Source organism: Paroedura picta, chromosome 10 (assembly GCF_049243985.1).
Source record: "Paroedura picta isolate Pp20150507F chromosome 10, Ppicta_v3.0, whole genome shotgun sequence".
NCBI classification, from domain to species: Eukaryota; Metazoa; Chordata; class Lepidosauria; order Squamata; family Gekkonidae; genus Paroedura; species Paroedura picta.
The window spans coordinates 54,253,175-54,267,488 of record NC_135378.1 but is presented as its reverse complement, the minus strand read 5'-3'; the positions used below and the strand labels follow the sequence as shown (position 1 = coordinate 54,267,488).

Genomic DNA, 14,314 nt, shown 5'->3' with positions numbered 1-14,314 from the left:
GTTGTGGGGAGAGGAAAGGGAAAGCGACTGTAAGCCGCTTTGAGACTCCTGGTAGAGAAAAGCAGCATATATGAATCAACTCTTCTTCAGATATAGATGGAATGGTTTTTGCTAGGAGTGTGCATTTGGTTTTAGCAGAGTCAAAAATATACCTAGGAAATATCTTATTGATATTTTTCAGGTACCAGTATCCCAAACGTATCTGGGTTTTCTCTAGTAAACCAAACAAATAAACAAAAAAAGCCACATATATTCAGAAATTACTAGCAGATCCAAAAACATCAAGAGGCAGGGGCAGATTTTTCCCACTTCTCAGCTATTTGTCAGGCTTCTAAATCCCTTTGAACTTTAAAGAGATTGCACAAGATAGCCCCCACTCACTTGGCTTGAGGCTGGCTGGCTACTCCTGTAGCAAGTTTAAAACAGCTGCAAGTTAAATCAGTCCAGGATTGGCAGGGGCTGTGGGAGCTGAAAGCTCCCTGCTGCATGGGGCTGGATCCTTTTGCAGCTCAGTTTAAACTAAGCTGCAAGAGAAGTCAGCCCAGGATCCGCTGGGGAGTGAGAGTAGAGAATTCTGCATCACCTCTTCTTGCACCTCTGTTTAAATCAAACTCCAAGAAAAATCAGCCCAGGATCCACTAGGGTTGCAGAATCTGAGAGCTCCCCAGCTGGGTCTGGCTCTGCCACCTCGGTTTACACTGGGATGCAAGAGGAGTCAATCCAGGATCTGTTTTATGTGTGAGGAGTAAACTGCTCCCCACAGACACAGTTTCTGGTGTGCCATCCCCCCCCCCCCATTTGTCTACTGGATCAGGAAAAAAAAAACAGGATTTCCAAAAAAAATCCTGGATCTGTATACTGCACTGGTATCAGGATCTGGAATTTATTGGGAAACTAGATTTTTTCCCCTGTTCAATATACCTAATATACCTAAACTGAAACGGGGTGTGTGGGGACGGGGCTGCACACTCCTAGTTTTTTTCTGATAAGTACAAGATAACCAAGTGACTCTATTTAGAGATTAAACATGTAGAATGAGTCAGGACTACGTCATATTAACCTTGAGAACTGCAGCACCTATGCCTACAAAAAGTATACACGTCTACATATGAAGCTGCCTTATAATAAGCCAGGTCATTGGTCTAATATTGTCTTCTCTTATTGGAAGTGGGTCTCTAATTTTTCAGTTAGAGATAATTTTTACTGGAGGCACCAGATGAAACTGGAATCTCTGCATGTGAAGCAGATGTTTACCATTAAGCTGTGGCCCTCCCCAAGGCTGTACGCATACAGGGACAGAAACAGCATACAACACTCATGTGCTGAAAGCATGAAGACCCTATTCAGAAAGTCTCATATGCAAAAATCAAGAGTGATGTGACTAGGTTTAATCTTGCCCATTCATGCATTCATTGTACAGGGCACTTATGAATACAGCTTCTAAGTTGGGATTTCCAGATCAGGAAATATTTTGACAAATTATATATTTGATTATACCTAATCATATTTGCAAATTCTGTTAAAAATGTAACAAGGATGAGTTTAAGTCAAAGAAGCCTGTGGAAAAACTGAGCTGATTTGGTCCTATGGCTGCCTTAGGAAACTACACTTCCTTTTAAGTAATTATCACTCTTCCTTCATATTTATTCTAGTATTTCTAGTATCAAGCCTCCGGGGGGAGGCGGGATATAAATTAAAGGATGATGATGATAATAATAATGATAATAATAATAATAATATTTCAACAGAAGCATTCTGTTGCACTAAACAGTATAAACATAAGGAGATAAATGGACTTATGTTTGTACTGTTTAGTGCAACTAAATGGACAGTAAAAAAAGTGTAACTCTGTTAGGTGTTGCACATAAGCTTCCAAACACTGGGCACTTAAAGCTGCATTTTCATTCACAAAAACGCAAATGAAATAAAATAAATCTAAACTTCCTGAGTCCATCTAGCAGGTGGCTTGTGACTGTTGGTTAGTTTCTTCTCTTTAATAATTGTACCAATAACATGATAATATGAGTTTGAAGAAATAAAGCAAACATCTATGTTAAAACAATGAAATTTCTATGGAGGATGGTCAAATAAAAATGAAGCTAATTTATTAGCTCTTCTTGATTCTTATGATGATCTTTTAGAATACAGCAATATTTGTGAGGACATTTAATTTAATTCTGGAAATTTAGTCTTTCTTAATTGTTTTCACTTGTAGTAAGTTTCCCCAACTATCAGCAAAATCTGCTTGTCATAGAAACTGCTGCAAATTATGAGTGATGTCATGTCCCAGAATTTATACTGTTACTGACAATCTCTGTGGTCCAAGGAAATGCGCACCAATTCTGCAAGCCTAGGGGACTGTGGGAATATCTCTTAAATAATAGTTGCCTCTTCTAAATGACAAACTACTTTTTTTGAAACTGGATGACTTCCAAAATTGATTTTCGATACAGCATGAGGATCTAGTATTAATTTTTTTAAAAAAAATAAAGCTCTGCTCTGAAAGTTTAAAGTAGCTCATTGGACTCTGGCCATTTATGGTCATTATCCTTTTAAATCATTATTTGGTTGTTTTATTGGTTTTTATTGAGCTGCACAGAAATGGAAAAATAAAATACAAATAAATAAATAGCCAGAGCTTAAGCACACACCTAAAGGACTACCCAGCATCCTAGTAATAGGAAATGATTCACCGTGAGCATGAATAATCTGTTCCAGCCAATGCAGTAAAACATGCCAGACAATCCGCATCGAAACATCCTGCTGTTTATAGAATAGGTTACCCTTTTAAGACTGCTGATAGTTCAAAATGTGACAACTAGATAACCAGTCACAAGTTTCCTCAAAAAGCAATCCTGGGATGCCTGGAGGCAGCTCTAATTATTAGAAATGTTTTCATGGAGATGCTGTACTCTTCCCCAACATGCACACTCCTTAATGGACTGATGACAGAAAACAGGAACTTTGTTTTTCCAGTAACATTCTGATAAGAAGACAAGTCAGAAAAGAACTTTTATTATTTTATTATTATGAGCTGCAGTAAACAGAGGCTATAAATATTACCAATAAAAGCAGCATGCATTTTTTCATGCAGTGCAAGGTGTGAATCAAACAACAACAAAAGATTATCGGCGGACAGAGTCCACAACTATCTTCTTCACCAAAAGCTTATATTTTATGTTACTTAACCATTTTAAATCCAGGAGAAAACAATATGTTCCTAGCATTTTTAAAGCTGAAATCTGAATAACCAAATTATTTTTAAAACTTTTTTTCTGAAATAACTTTCCCCAAAAGCCACCATCGCAGCTGTTTGCATCAGTTAAACGTGAATAACAGCTTGCCTGACTTTAGGAAATTACAGTATTCTGGTGATTAACAGTGTTGCAACAAAGAAAAGAGCTCACCTCCACAATTTCAGTGCTTGAATATCTAGCTGATGTCTGTTCCCCTGGATGCACCACTGTGATCTGTACAAATGTGTTCAGTTTCCGATCACGAGTAGGAGCTACAAGATCTTTGCATGCTGAAAATGACACAAGAGAGGAGGGGAGGGGAAACAAACTGTAAAAGCAAATCACAGCAAAAACTTTGCTCTATGGCAAGGCAGACAGAGTCATATTCCTGAGTTAAACCTCTAGAGACTTGCAGCTGATTCAGCAGAGGAAGTCCATCGGAAGTCCCTTACAGAAATAGGAAGCCGCGTGCTGGAAGCTAAACAGTTTTATTTCCATTATCCATCATTGTAGTCTCAATGAGGCTTCTATTCACAGCCCCCTCAACTCTCGTATATGTACACACAGACGTGTTCTAGCGTCCTAGTTGGTAGTTTCACAACTATTACACAATCTGCTATGAAAGCACTCTCCAACAGCTCAATATATTCATCTTTGATCAACTGTATGACAGTTTTAGAGATGTCAAATTAAACCCAGTTGTTGATTATGCTAGTCTGTGTGTTCTACGTCATTATAAAATGTCTTCATAGAGCTAACTGCCAGGGAAAGGTTTCATTTTAAAAGCAGGTAACATGCACCAGTGGTAATGCTTTGCAGGGTCTTGCCAATATTCCTTCCATGCAGTAGTTGTAGTTATTTGTAATATCATTAAGCATGCAACCATCCAGGCACATTCTTTTCATGATAACACTTCAGCAACAGAGACACTCATTCAACGAAAAGCATGTTCCGCAACACTTTCCCCAATCCCTTGCCAGTACCTGAACACTTGCAAGAAAATTTTAAATCCTGGCCTGGTGCCCTGCATCTCCCTCTTCTAGAAACATCACCTCCACTGATGAAAGAGGCAGAAGAGCAATTTCATACTTTTAAAGGTAAAGGTATCCCCTGTGCAAGCACCGAGTCATGTCTGACCCTTGGGGTGACGCCCTCTAGCGTTTTCATGGCAGACTCAATACGGGGTGGTTTGCCAGTGCCTTCCCCAGTCATGACCGTTTACCCCCCAGCAAGCTGGGTACTCATTTTACCGACCTCGGGAGGATGGAAGGCTGAGTCAACCTTGAGCCGGCTGCTGGGATTGAACTCCCAGCCTTATGGGCAAAGCTTTCAGACGGCTGCCTTACCACTCTGCGCCACAAGAGGCTCTTTTACACCTGCTCAATAGGGGCCCCAACTAATGAGTCTTGCCACCTCAGGAATAAAATTTCAGGAATAAAATTTCAGGAATAAAATTTCCTGAGGTTGGAAGGGACTGTTAGGGAGAAACGTGGGTTTCTCCTGACAGATTATAGAATGTAGCCTCATCTATGCTTCACAATTTAAGGTTATTTGTTGTTTGATCTTTGCACATGACTATAGCATGCTCAAAAATTACAAATAAGAATATTTCTGCAGAACAAGAATGTACCAGCAAGAACATATTATTTCACTTCTAACACATAAAAGAAAAGCATTTTGCCTAAAAATAAGTGAATCAAAATCTGGATTTTCTATTGTAAATTTCCTTCTTTCATGCACTCGTTGAGCAGTAATCCCTATGAGCTAGGATAGGATAAGGCAAAAATCAATAGTTATCCAAAAGGTAATCAGAACATAGTGATTTTTCTTTGCTGCATCAAATGCCTATTCATCCAAAGGAAAAAAACTCGGGAACACTGGTGGTCTTGTGCTACATCGCAGCAAAGAACCTGGGAAGGCAGAGCCTAAAACCTTTCTTTTTCCCATAGCAAAAAAACATCCTTAAAACTTTTTGATCTGGAACACATCTTCTGGTGTACTCAGTGAAACAGAAGTACTCACAGACATAATCTCTGTATGTTCCGCCCTCTCCCTCCCCTGAGCATGCTAGAAGCCCCTGAGAGGTGGCCGGCATAGAGGCAGCCAGCGGAGGTGGCAGAGGCTGAGGAGGCCAGAGCAGTGCTCCCATGGAGGCTGGGGCAGCTACAACAGCACAGGCCTGCCAAGCCATGGAGGCAGTGCCCGCGGAGGGCAAGCCAGCTACAGAGACACAGGCAAGGGCAGTGCCCATGGAAGCCAGGGCAGCTGCAGTATCATGGCCTGAGGAGGCTGGCCCAGCCGTAGCACCATAGGAGCACCAAGGGAACCCAACAGCAGCCAATGACGGTCACCCAGCTGAGGTGGTGGAAGACTGCCAAACACAGCAACCCTCCAGCCACAAGAGGTAAGGAAGGGGAAGAGAGGGGAAGGAGTCACTCTGTGTGTGTGAATCTGTGAGACAGAGGAAGGGGAGACAGATCAGGAAGGGCATTGGGAAAGTGAGAGGTAAGGGGGAGAGGCAAGGGAGGAGTGGGGGGAAAGTGTCTGTGCCAGCCACTTCCTCCCTTACGTAGATGTGTTCCGCATAAGAGGTGAGAGTCCTTGTCAGGAGTCCCCCCCCCCCCAAGAAGCTTCACATAAAAACAAAACTCAGGAACCCTGAATTCTTTTTTTTAAAAATTGGCACAGTATGTGAGAGAAGTTCAATTATAATAGTTAGTATTTTGGCATTTTTCATTGCCTTACAATTATAATCATTTGCTCACCATCTAGAAGATAATGACAGTAGCCCAAAGCTGTTCATTAATTGCCCTTGAAAGAATGTTTTACCTGACATTCTAAGGCCAATCAAAACTGCCAAGATACTAATCATCTTCCACAAATCAATGAACTTCATGAGCACTTAATGTCACACTCAAACAAGACTTCTGATCCTGGTAACCTCAGTAGAATGTCATAGTCTACATGAGTCTTTTTAAAGGTCAAGCCACACTTATTTGTTCATAGTGGAATATTGACCAGGTTTAAAAAGACTTACATCTCCACAAGGTCTGTTTTCATTCCAATAATACACAATGTACTTAGTGCAATACACTAACACAATATTTTTAACAAACTTAAGTTTATGAAATGTATCAAAAATATAAACAGATAGGTAAATTATCATCAACTCTCAAACTTGGATCCAAACTTGCTTGTTTTTTGTACACATTACAGTACAAAATTACTCTGATTACTAGCAGTAACCCAGATGTATACTCTCACTGCATTGCTCACCTTTCAGAAGCTTCCCTGATCCTCTCATGTGACTTTTGGGGGTCCCATGAAAGGCCATAGTGGCAAGTTGATGAGAAAGCTCTAAGGTACATGTCAGTCACCACATGAATGAAAACCTAATTTAGTAAGACTGTCCTGATAATCTTTATATTCAGTTCTGAATGTGATTTGCAAGTCTCTGTGGTTTCAGCTCGGATTTATTACATCATGCCAATCATATTTTCCCTTAATTTAGCATAATCTTTATGATGAAATGTGTTTACTTGTTGATAGTGAAAATACTTTTAGCCATTTATGCTGCTTCCTCACAGAGCTTTTGCACTGGTTTGGCATCCAGGCCAGAGCCGGGCTTTTTGGAGCATCCACACAACACCCCCAATAGTCCATTATCTGTTTTATCCTGATTTGCTATGCTATAGTATTTCCCAAACCTGGTTTGGTACAAGCTTTATGGAAAACTCTCAGCCAGAGCACTTTTAGTATGTTGTGTGGGTAGGAAGATGTGCTTTTTTCCAGGTCCCACCAACATAGCACTATTGATCTTGATTCATTCCACACACACACACAAACACACACACACACAGCTGCCATACCACCACAGGATGACTTTAAAAATACAGCAACTGAAATATTGCAAAAACACTATAATTTGATATCGATATACCGGTTGCATCCTATGAATCCCCAGCTTTCATTTTAAAAGAAAAGGTATCTCACCTTTCCCTTTATGTCTCTACAATATTTATTTATTTTATTTATTTATTCAGTTTATACACCACCCTTCACTGTGGTGTCTCAGGGTGGTGTACGTAGAACCAATAAAACAGAATGTACATTAAACTACTTTTATCAATTGAGAACAGAACAGAAGAATAATTTCATTTAATAGGCAATGGCAACATAAGAGCAATTATGGCAACATAAGAAGAAAGCTTAAGGCTGCCCAGTACCACAGACCTGATCCAAATTAGTCTCACCCTCCAAAAATACATAATCAATTATTTTTTACAGTCAGAGACTACCTCTGTAGCTTCAACCTGTGTTTCAGATTCTCAGATGACTGGCACAGTTTATAATAAATGAAAGCTTAAAAGCATATGACAAGTTTTAAGCATTCCAGTTTACCAGTAATTTAATGGGGCACTGTCTTATCCCTTATAAGTCACTCCCATCAAGCGGTCTACTGTTTTCTCATCCTGCGTTAACATAACATATTATAAACTCAATGGGATTGGTTACAGAGCAAAAACTAAGTATTTGTATGCTGGGCACACATTTTGCCAAGACAATTGCCCAAGTGGTCACTTAAATCAAGTGGACCCTACTCATAAACAGTATTTCAACTAGCCTAACCACCCAAACATGTTCCTTTCCTTTCTTTATGGCTAGCTTCAAATTACAGTTAAATTCATGCAGTATAAAATGATTTAATGAACTCACTGGGAAATTTTCTCTGGGAAAAATTACAACCCCAATGGTAAACTGCGCTGAGAGCTTGATTGCCTTGGAGACCACCATTAGTTAACGATGGCAAAGATGCAGTTATAAGGAAGGAGAATTATAAGCTGCACAAGGAATAAACTGGGCAAAGTTCTGGGAAATTACATGCTTTTGATTTCATCACTCATGTTTCAGAAGTTTGCCAAACCTGTGAAAAAAACAACCTAGGGAACTACAGAGCCAGCAGTAGAAAAGCAGCAAGTAATTTCTCCACAATTTTCCCTCTCTGTTTATCACTTTTTCTTATTATAGCTCTTATGATGATGACAGTGTTTTCTAGCTCAATAGTTTAAAATTCAGTATTAACATGTTATTTTTTTTTCTTTCACACACGAGACTCCTTCCTCATGGAGTCTCGTGTTCTTTCCTTGATTTAATTTTTAAATTTGAAGGTATTTACTGGATATACCTTATATTTGTGAGCTACTTGGGGTCTCCATTTTATGACCTCATTCAACAAATGAAAGGAGCTTTGAAAAACTGCAGTATTAGCCATGTAACTTAAATAAAATATATTTAGTTTAAAAAATTAATGTTATATTATGCAAATATTTTTATATTTTGTTACATAAAAGAAAACTCAGAATTACCACGAATAATACACTCAAAAGGCAGCTGCAACCAATCCTAATCCCTCAATGAGAATAAATAGATCTGTATTTCTGACTAAGAGAGAAAACTAGAATTAAATAAAAGGGAGATCTTTGAGATGTGTAAGAAAGGGAAGAAAGCTAATCCATACCATCTCCAGTTTTCCTTTCTCTCCCATAGTTGCTTTATCTACCCCACCCCCATTTCCCAATCAGCATTTTACGATAAGAGACATATCTTTAAACCGCTCCGCAGCGCTCCGCGGATTAAATAATCGAGTAAGGGCTGTCTGGGAGGAGTTAGGGCGGGCCCTGTCCGGGATAAAAACTCGGAGGGCCCATAGCAAGAACAAGTAAGCCAAAAATATGTAGCAGATGATCAATTTGTCAGGAAAATAGTTTTATCAGTAGAACTTCTTGTATAGAAAAGATTCTCTCTTTACAGTTCCAAGAAATTTATACTCCAACACAAACCAACTAAATCAACAGAATTTGCACCCCTTATATAACTCAGAGGCATATTCTCCTCAGTCAATGGAATTCAAAAGCTTTGTTGAATTGATTTCAGGGCAATTTATGAAAAACAGGCCAAAGGGAGCAATTATAGAACAATTCTGCATGCTGGAAATGGTGCTGAAGCAACGTAATAGATAATAAATATTTCCTAAACCTCTCCCATCCACCCCCTTAAAGTATTAAGAACATGCTTTTTTTCATTTATATAATCAATTCATCTGCTTTAGTCAGAAATCTAAAGTTTGAATTTTGAATAAACCACAAAATTCTGGTACATCATTCCAGAGCAACTGTGATAAAAACACTATATTTAAACTAGTGAAATCCCAGCAGGACCCTTTCAACTATTAAATAGCTTTTCAGGCTTAAATCTCCATGAGCACTTTATGGAACAGATTAACTGTACAAAAAATGTTCAAAACATATCATTCAAACTATATTTTTATTTTAAAAAATGAGTAAGTCTAGCTAGCAAAGTCTTCTCTTCTCTTGATCACTATCTTGACATATGTGTATATCTGTAAAGTCTCTTTGGATTCTTTGTTTTTTTTCTTAATTAGGTCAGGTTACAATTATTCACTAGAAAAGCACAAAACAGAAACGGATTCAAGCTTGGATGCATAACATACAATGGGGGTAAAGACCTGTCTTAACCCAGTAGGATGTTTGCTTATGCTTCCCATCAGAGCATCTGTCTTCTGCCGTTTGGATTGCTTTGTTGTGCCTTATGTCTCTTGCCCCTATATGCTGGATCAAAACAAGGCACCACCCTTTGCAGAAGCAGATAAGCATCCTGATACTTTTTTTTTAATGATGAGTGCCAACATAGCAAGGAACTAAGCACCACCTTGTGCTCCCATAGCCTACAGGAATTCGAGGTTGTGCTCTCATGATGCAAAATGCTAGATGACATTTCCCAGTCATTGTTAACTGGTATAGAATGTTCCATTAATTGGCCACTACCTAACTACCTGAGAAAGACTGAAAATTAAACAAGGTAGTATCACAGCAGGGATAACTAGATGACAGAAGCAGCAATAGAGCGTCTCCTGTCAGAGCAGAGTTAAAATTACTGAAAATGGGGATTGCTCAGTTCTGCACATCCTTTGCCAACTTAACTCCTCTCATTAGATCAATATAGTATTTATAAATGCATTTAATGTGCACATATAAGTAACAATCACCCAGAAAATAAATGCCAAGTGAGGTTAAAGAGTTTAGAAACTGAACAGAGAAAATAACGACATGTTTTTGTAAGCTACAAAATTTAGCTTAGCAAAGCAAAGATTATTTTTTAAATTTATGGTTATCTTATGCAATGAAGTCATGTTCAGCAAATTATGCTGGCTTACTGAACACTTTTAGCTATGCTACATGCACCTGAATATAGAGAATGGCATGTACTAATTAATACAATGCATTTTCCCAGAAAGTCATTCTCTTTTATAAAAGAAAGATTCAAAAAGCTGCTGTAACTTGAAAATTTTACATGACTGTATTAATTATCACATATTTTTATAGTTGAATAAAGTATAAAACCTGGTATATAATATAAAGGTTACAATCTGTAAATTCTCCATTCTCAGTTTTTAAGTGATAATTTTTAAAGAAAATTTTCTCAAAATATTTTTATTTACAAGGCAATGTTACAGAATACTATGGCACAGCATGTGCTGATAATACTTGCTAAGACAGAAAGAACCCTGATATAACCTGAATTCACATGAAGTGAAAAATGGTCTTACCCAGACTGAATTCAAGCTTTGGTTCACTGGCATTCTTCTTAAGACCTGTTGCAGAAAAAAAATATTAAAATATTTACAGGGAAAAATCATATTTTCTTTGCACTAATCAGGTGGGACTGTTTGTTAAAATAGCAGCACAACACCAGAGTTCAAATTATCAATCAGCTAAGAATTTACTGTATAACCCTTGTCCAGGCACAGATCTCGTAAGGTATCTGACAGCTTGTTGTGATGATACAATAGGGTGTGGGAAGTCAAATATGTGTACTGCCCTCAGCTGTTTTGGTTAACTGAACAGTAAAGTGCAAATACTAAATACATCACTGAGGAACCTGGTCTAACAAAGTACACACACAGTATTATAAGCTACCAACCAAAAAGTAAATCTACCCTTTATTTATTTATTTGAAATCCCATTATGCTTTTACGTAACAGCTAAACAAAACTGTAGATATTTACATCCTATTTCTAAAAGCCATGGAACTAATAGTAGTCTGGTACTCATATATAAGGGTGCACCAATTCTCCCTCAGGACTTGGAAGAATCCTTCCTACCCCAAAAAGTACCAGTAACTTCCACCACCACCAAAAATAAACCCAAACTGAAATGCTCCAAATCTGAAGTTTTCTGCTATTCCTTTAAACAAACTGCACTACATTAGTGTCACAAACCTGAGATGTATGTCCACGGGGCACAAAACAAGCTGAGACATTTCTTTGCCAAAAATCTAAAAGGCGTTTATTAAAGTCCACAGTGAGCCCTTCATGATAGCTAGGCATTCTTAAGAACAAGTTGCTAAGAGAAACCTAGGGTTCATATAGACAAATATACCCCCCCAAACAATCACATATTTTTGCATGCCAAAACACTTTCCCAGAGAACACAGTTCCTTATCTTCCAAGTAAATCAGAGCAGAGATTGATACACTGGTGCCAATGAGCTGTTATAGCTATTTGGCCTTCAGTCAAAACAGCCAAGCAGATAAAGATAACACTGCAGAGAAGCAGAACAACCTGGGAACCAAAGACAGGGGCAAGAAGGGGAGAGTGGCTAACAGCCACTAGAAAACCACAGTAAGCGGCCCTGGAAGAAATAGGCATGTAGACCTGAGTGAGAGGCTATATGACACCTAGAATGAGTGGGAAAAGATTAGATAGGATCAACTGACTAGATTTCTCAGAAACTCCATAAAGGTTGCAGCATCCAAAGTAAGCTGAACAACACAAGAATGTATACCTCAGATCGAGTTTTTTGTCAAAACTATTAGTTTTGTTTAAGCCCACCTTTCTCTTTGAAAGGGCTGAAGGCAGGTTCTAATGATAGTTTAAAAAAATTAATTAAGCCAGTTAACAATTAAACGCTGCAAATAAAATGGTGAAAACAGATTCGGACAGCTAGAGACCAGTCAATACACAATCCACTATAGGTAATGGCTATTTGCTAAATATTTTTAATTGATACATCCCAAACCAAGCAGACCTCTACTTGCCTCCAGGCAAGAATAATTGCAGTCTTAGTGAAATCTAAGGACACATTCCTAAGAGACAGGTAAGACAATGAGACTCTGGAAAACTTGCCTAGGAAAAACAGGCCCACTAACAGTCCATATCACAAACTGGTATCAAAACTTCCCCAAAGTACTGCTGTCTGGAAAACCTGCTGTGCACAGACCATGTAGTACTGCTGTATACAGAGCTAACAGCACAATTATCCATCATGACTAGATGATCAAGGACAAAAGCACTTTGTATGACCCATTATGCATGGGGGGAATAGCACGCATTCGGGGTGGAATGGCGGCAACTAAAATCACCGATAATGCACAGTGCCGGCTGCAACTGGCTGCAGATTCGATGCACGCTGCCAAAAAAGCCGAGTTAGCGAAACGCGGAAGAAACCGCAGCTTCCCTGGCGACCAGGGCCCAATCAGAAGCGGCACCAAAGGCACCGCGTCCATAACCGGGGAGTTCCGGGTTGAGCACCAGAGCCACAATCGAAGCGGCTGCTGGAACGCCGCAGCAGGCAGGAGGGCACCAAAGGGAATGGGGACAGAAAGGCGGCTGGGGAGCCCAAAGGGGAGGGGGATCAGGGAAGCACCGCAGGCAGCGGGCCGGGGCACAGAGCACCGGCGGGGAACAGAGGGCAGCATGTCCCTATCTAGGGACGGCACAGAGGCCACCACAACGATCACCCACCAATCACCGAACCCTCCCCCAACCACAAACGACAGCACAGGCAAGGGGGTGTATGCAAACAGACAAACTTTATAAAACAGTAAAACAGTATAAAACAGTGCAAAACAGTAATACAAACAAGTGTGAACAGCAGACAAACTCAAAACGCGAGAGGTAAACAGTATTAAAGGGGACAAACTAGGGGGCAGAGGAAATGGGGCAGCAAACAAGGGGAGGGGCGAACTGGGAGCAAATTAAGGGGATGGGAACGCGCGGACACCAGAAACACCCCCAAAGTCCAGCTTCAGGATGGCGGCATCCGTGGTGGCAGCTCACGTTGGCGCTGAGGAGAGTCCAGCAGCAGTGGAGTCGCTTGCTCCCTCCCCCTCCGCTTGCTCAGCGCTTGCTCCCTCCCCCTCCGTTCCCATCGGACCCAGCAGGGCTGCGCCTGTGCAGGCTGCAGCTGCCCTTCCTGGCGTCTGCCTCCAACATGGCGCCCGCTTGCCGACACAGCGGCGTGCTCGCCTCGCTTCCCCTTGGCTCCGCATTGACGCCTCGACGCCAGCCGCTCCGGATTTTGCCGCAAATTACACCCCGTCCCGTGCATAACCAGTTTGCTTCGCGTCTTCCCCCTCCGCGTTTTCCATGTGACCCGAAATTGCCGTTTCAGCGGCCGTGCATAATGGGCCTATATGGTGCCAGTTTATTCACCTTCCTGATTTTCTGCTTTATTTCATTCCCTGATCTGGCAAAGTCTAAAAGTTATGCATCATAAACCAAGTCCAACAGATATATCGAGCTTGAAGCTTGGAGACCTTATGATAAGTCTCCCAGCCCAGGTTTCCATCCGCTATGAAAACCAGTGTGGTATAGTCAGGAGGTTCTGTGAGAGCTCCCAAGGGGCTCCCCAGTCTTCCCCCTATAATCCTGCCTTAATGGAATGTTGTGAAGATAAAATGGAGGCATGAGAGCAACATAAACCACTTTTCCTATTGGGGAGAAAGGCAGGGTATAGATGAAGTAAATCAATCAGTTGTAAAAATGGTAACTACAATATTATGAAGTCCTGAGCGTATTAAGAGGTTTGTAGAAATGCATCATTAGTAATTAGTAAATAAGGACTTAAAATATTTATTTGTGTGTGTATATGTCAATAACTGGACATAATGATAGCCACACATCTCTTTTCCAGGAAACAACTTACATGAATCTCATGTGAACGTATCATATGATGAAATGTTTTCTAGATATATTAACTTGACTATTTACAAGGTAA

General features: G+C 40.1%; 1 protein-coding gene across 13 annotated transcripts in view; it reads right to left on the bottom strand.

The window, feature by feature from the left end:
* The window catches only part of INPP4B (inositol polyphosphate-4-phosphatase type II B), a 291,154-nt gene that overhangs the window by 162,663 nt on the left and 114,177 nt on the right, over positions 1-14,314 (bottom strand). For all 13 annotated transcript variants that reach the window (XR_013224780.1, XR_013224781.1, XM_077300219.1 and 10 more), the window contains 2 exons: positions 10,864-10,908; positions 3,408-3,526 (listed from right to left, as the gene is read on the bottom strand). Coding sequence is in view for 11 of the 13 variants with exons in the window: in XM_077300219.1 (XP_077156334.1) it covers positions 3,408-3,526; positions 10,864-10,908 (164 nt within the window). In the remaining 2 variants the exon portion in view is untranslated. The remainder of the gene's footprint in view (positions 1-3,407; positions 3,527-10,863; positions 10,909-14,314) is intronic.